Source organism: Salvia miltiorrhiza, chromosome 2, assembly GCF_028751815.1.
Source record: "Salvia miltiorrhiza cultivar Shanhuang (shh) chromosome 2, IMPLAD_Smil_shh, whole genome shotgun sequence".
Taxonomy (NCBI): domain Eukaryota; kingdom Viridiplantae; phylum Streptophyta; class Magnoliopsida; order Lamiales; family Lamiaceae; genus Salvia; species Salvia miltiorrhiza.
The window spans coordinates 9,606,325-9,611,294 of NC_080388.1; the positions used below are offsets into that span (position 1 = coordinate 9,606,325).

At 37.6% G+C, this 4,970-nt stretch overlaps 1 protein-coding gene across 1 annotated transcript; it reads right to left on the bottom strand.

The window, feature by feature from the left end:
* Nucleotides 1–320: 320 nt before the first annotated feature.
* LOC131011181 (uncharacterized) lies at nucleotides 321–2,124 on the bottom strand. Its single transcript, XM_057938981.1, has 3 exons — nucleotides 1,967–2,124; nucleotides 1,185–1,552; nucleotides 321–1,088 (listed from the first exon to the last, which is right to left on the bottom strand). The coding sequence occupies exons 1-3, from the start codon at nucleotides 2,019–2,021 to the stop codon at nucleotides 513–515; spliced, it is 999 nt and encodes a 332-aa protein (XP_057794964.1). The 5' UTR covers nucleotides 2,022–2,124; the 3' UTR covers nucleotides 321–512.
* Between the last annotated feature and the right edge of the window lie 2,846 nt (nucleotides 2,125–4,970).

A 4,970-nucleotide genomic window follows, 5' to 3' on the forward strand; every position in this document is an offset into this window, starting at 1 on the left:
CTATACATGCTATTATGAATGCATGTTTGTTTTGTCATTTCCCCTGCCCTGTTAAGGCTATTTAAATCTATGGGGAAAATATTGTAATCATCTTTTGAATCCTTATATCTAGTAATGAATTATGCAAGCTTCTTATTTAGGTGTTGAAAGATGGAGACTTGAAAGCTCTGAATATGTAATGCAGCATCGTTGTGGCTTTGTTCTCCATGAGATTGTTAATCATTGAGATAAATCTATGAGAGACATATCTTCTAGCTGAACTTATGAGAAAAATTGTTCACAGATGAAAAATATAACTCAAGAAAGAACCATGTCGAGCGTAAAGACATAACTTATAGCATATATTATAATCCATAAAAATTAGCAACATAACTTAATATTCATAAAACATAGAACATTCCTACATGTCCACGGCAACATGACATATATAATAACCCCTAAACATCACCAAAATATTCAAGACCACTTCAAAATATCTCCCAAGTTTTCTTCAAACCTTGTCATCGAAGGCTTTACTTTCCACGCATCTCTAGCACGCGCATCAGGTAATCTGGCCTAGCTTCTACAGGGAGGCTCATGAAAAGCTCGAGCCTCTCGACCTTGTCCGCGAGTATCTCGCATACCTCGAATTTGGCGCTCTTATCCACACCCACCATGGCGCTTAAAGTATGGTAAACTTCAGTCCTCGCTTTAGCTAGATCAAACTCATACCCAATTCTGCTTCCAAAGTGCTCAAGCCTGTCGTTAGTGTTGCGACCAATTTCTAGTATCAGTTCACATGCCATATCAAAGCTGTCATCTTTCTTGCGCTTTCTGGTCGTAGTCCTCCCAACTCCTCCACTCTTCTGACTCTGACACGTGCTATCCTCAGCCACTTCATTATGAAGATCCTTCTCCAGCTGCACTGGTGGTGCCTGTTCATCGCTGTTCACATTTTGAAACACATTGTCACGTCCAACCATGTCGTTAATTGCTTCCATGAAATCTTCAGCTTGATCCCCTGTTGCTCGGTCCTTGCCGAATATTATCTTCCAGTCATCATATAGCGGCCAGCTTTTAAAGCGCATTTTTGAGGCATTGTTGTCAACCTACAATACAAAAAACCACAAAAAAATATAAGCATGTATATTGCTCATTACTGAACAGCACACTACCAAGTATCCAATGCCAAGTATCCCCCGTACCCTGCAGATTTGTTCCCACAGCTCGTTGTCACAGTCTATCATGTTGTTGCTGTTCAAGTTGAATCCGGAACCGCTTTTACCCAACATTCCACTGAGCGAATAGTAATTTTTCTTCCAGGTGCCCAGTTTGGAATTGATATGCGGATTGGCCCTCAAGTCAGTCCCGGGGAACTCCTTTTTTAGGGCATCCTCCAGTTTAGCAAGGAAACCCGCTCGAAACCCGTTATCCGATTTCCACCCATCTGCAACCAACTCTTTCAGTGCTTGGATCAGTACAACTTCTTCTTTCGCAGACCACGAACGCCGGGACTTGTCATTCTTGTTTCCTTTGGAACGAGAATGCTCACTGTTGGCTGGTTGATCATTTCCTAGAAAAAAATTTAAGGCGGCAACAACAAAGTTGTGGCATATGTAGCTTCAATCAATATCCCCAGGAATTACAAATATGGCACACATAAAAAAATGAAGATTGGTTACATATTTTTTCGTCTCTACGAAGCATGCATTTGAAATTGGAGAATTATATGAACACAAAAAATGTCAACATATATATCGAATGTTCATCATCTCCATTGAGTTTACTTAAAAGGAAAAATTCAATCTTTAACCCTAAAGAACAGAGATCGCTGCTGCAAATAAAAATTAAAAAAATTGACAAAGCATTCAAACAATCAAAATGCCCAACAAAGCTTCAAAATCATATCATCAGAAGATTGTTAAAATCATTAGCGAAATTGTACAAAACCTAACTACACGAATGAGAAATCTCGACTCTGTGTTACCTTGCTCAGAAGAATCCATGAGAATGGAGTTTTCGTCTGCAAATTCAGTGACCATGACGATAATCGAATATTACAACGGAATTTATAATCGCGGGAACAGGAATCGAAGAGTTTTTTCTGATAAAAAGTTGGTAATTTTCCCTCCAAATTGAAGTGAAACGCCTTTTCATTACTTGACGATCGGAAGGAAAAGAGGGGTGCGCTTGGCATTTGCAATAGAAGACAGGGACATGTTTGTAATTTCACAGATAAATCATGCAAATAAACAAACCAGTCAAACACGTGAACAAAATTAAACTAGCATTCTGAAATTGCTAACAAACACAAGATTCGATTATTTGTCATGCCCTACCAACAATGGGCCTGCTAGTTTATAATAAACAGTCCCAAACCCACCAAAGCTACCAAACTGGGCCTTATAGCACTCAAAAACATTCAAGCACAACATAATACTCATCATACTCAATCTCGACTCTTCTCTTACATCTTAAACTCAAATCTGAAGGAAAACGTTTCAACGAACGCATCATTTCAATTCTCTTCTCATTTTCATGCTCAAAATTACTCAAATACTCAAACATGATCTCATACATCATATAACTCATTATGCACACATAGATTCCCTTTTTATCATGCAAACTAAACTCTAACAAAAACTCACGTATCAACGTAAACTCTTAATAAAGCATGACAAACGTTCACATAATGGTCATAAAGCAATTAGACCTCATTATATCATTCATCAACTTCTCAAAATATGAAAACTCAAAAACTCGTATAAACTAAACTAAGTCAAAATTTTACTTAGCCAACAAAAGACCTAATTAATTAAGCATAATTAGACACTAATACCATGCTCAATTACATATATCCTAAACCAATTCACTTATTAACACATAGGCAAGAAAGTCCTAATTTTTATTAAACTAAACTCTTTGAAATTTTATAAACACATATGAAACCTTAATCTAATCATAGATCTATCAATTTTAATCATTTAAACTCACATATAAACCATCAATTTACAATTTAGGGCATAGATACACATATCCCTAATTTTATTAAACTAACTCACCTCAAATTCATCAATTAACATCATATACTCAATCTACTCCATCAATCATCATCATAAACATCTCATAGACTCATTCTCATCATCAATTCATCACTTAATACATCAACTCACAAATTCCCAAATTTTGGGTAAACTAAACTCATCCAACTTTCACATCTCAAGGCATAGCCTTTCACAACATACATCAATCATCACCAAACATCACATAGATCTCATTTTTCACCCCAAATCAAGGAAAGAAAAAGAAAATTTTTTGAAGGAATGAGACCCATTTTTTTCGAAAATTTGGAAAACAAAGGAATGGGTGATTTCTTGCTTCAATCTTCCAAAAATACTCACATATAACATCATACAAGTTATATATATGGATTTAAAGATCACTTACCCAAACTTACACCAAAACTCACACTTTCTCTTTCTAACTTTGAAACCAATCTTCAAGGATCTTCTTGGATTCAAGTAGATAGGAGGTGTTTAGGTAAGATTTTGAAGGTGATTTACGTGTTTGGCATAATTTTGTGAAGCTTCGAATGTGAGAGATGAGGGAGAGAGAGAGAGCTCGAAAATGGGGTGGAGGGAGAGAGAGAAATATTTTGCAAGATTTGTGAGGATTTGGTAATCTTAGAGAGATTTGGCAAATCTTAAGGAATATTTGGCATTAAATGCCTTGATCTCTCTCTCTAATCTCTACACTCTCTCAATTAATCCACTTGGCAAGTGGGTAATTAGGCACATGCTCAAAGGAATAAAATAATAATATGAGAAGGGTGATTGAATAATAACCATAATAATTATGGAAATGTTACTCATTAATAAAATACCATAGCATAATTATTCATGTGACCAAATAAAATAATTATAGCACTAATATTAGTGCACTCGCTCAATTATCATAAATGAGGAATCTAAACCGTAAATGCTAATCTAAACCCTAAATGGATAATCTAAACCCTACGGGGAAGTGTTCAAAATGGCCGTATAATTGAACTCATCTATATAAGACAAGACAGTGTATCAGCACAAGTATATGACACTAATATGGTCACTAGTACCATTCGTGCATGACACTTTTGGCACTAATAGTGCCAAGTGTGCCTAACCTGCGCGCAAACCCGAATCCGATCCGCCCTAATTAAGGGCAGAACAATCCTAAAACGTAAAAAATTGCCATATTTTGTGTTTTTCAAATCAGCGGCCAAAATTTGTGTTTTCTTCTTCAAAATGATCATGCGGATGTATTGTTTCAATATTAATCTTACTAGTTTAGAAAGTTTGGTGTAATAAAATTATGGATTAATTGTCTGTAAATCCATAACGTTTTCACGGAATTGATTTTCGCTCATAATTTAAAAAATCTACTTTTAAATACATAACCTTTCGTTTTTGTTCGGTCACCGATTTTTTCTTACGCCGGCGCCGGAAACAACACAGTCGCAGCCGGAATTAATGCGGTAGCAGCCAAAAATTGACATCTAAGCTATTTTTTGACATGTGAAATAAAATAATAAAAAAATAATGTGACATGGAATAATCCCTCTCTCACGTCTTCTTCCCCCTCCCCCCTTTCCCCCACCCGGCGCCGCCCTCTGCCACCATCATACGTCGGCGCCCGCCGTCTCTCCCCTTTCCCCACCATCTGCCCCTGCCACCCCCTCCCCCATCCAAGACCTATGTCGGCCTTCTCCCTTCCTCCAAATCCTATTGCATTGCATTTCAAGGAAAACCCTTTATCCCCAAATCCCATCAGATCGAAGCCCTAATTTTGTACAATGGTTGCTGCGGCGACGACCGTGAGCTCCGCCGGTGGCCTACTGGCGATGCTGAACGAGAGCCACCCAACTCTTAAGATACACGCTCTGTCCAATCTTAATGCCTTCGTCAACTATTTCTGGCCGGAGATCTTCACCTCTGTCCCAATCATGTATTCTC

Coding starts and splice junctions, on each gene's coding strand:
- LOC131011181 (XM_057938981.1), bottom strand. CDS start 2,021: ATGGTCACTGAATTTGCAGACGAAAACTCCATTCTCATGGATTCTTCT. Junction 1,553..1,966: donor CATGGATTCTTCTGAGCAAG/GTAACACAGAGT, acceptor ATTTTTTTCTAG/GAAATGATCAACCAGCCAAC. Junction 1,089..1,184: donor TGTGGGAACAAATCTGCAGG/GTACGGGGGATA, acceptor TTTGTATTGTAG/GTTGACAACAATGCCTCAAA.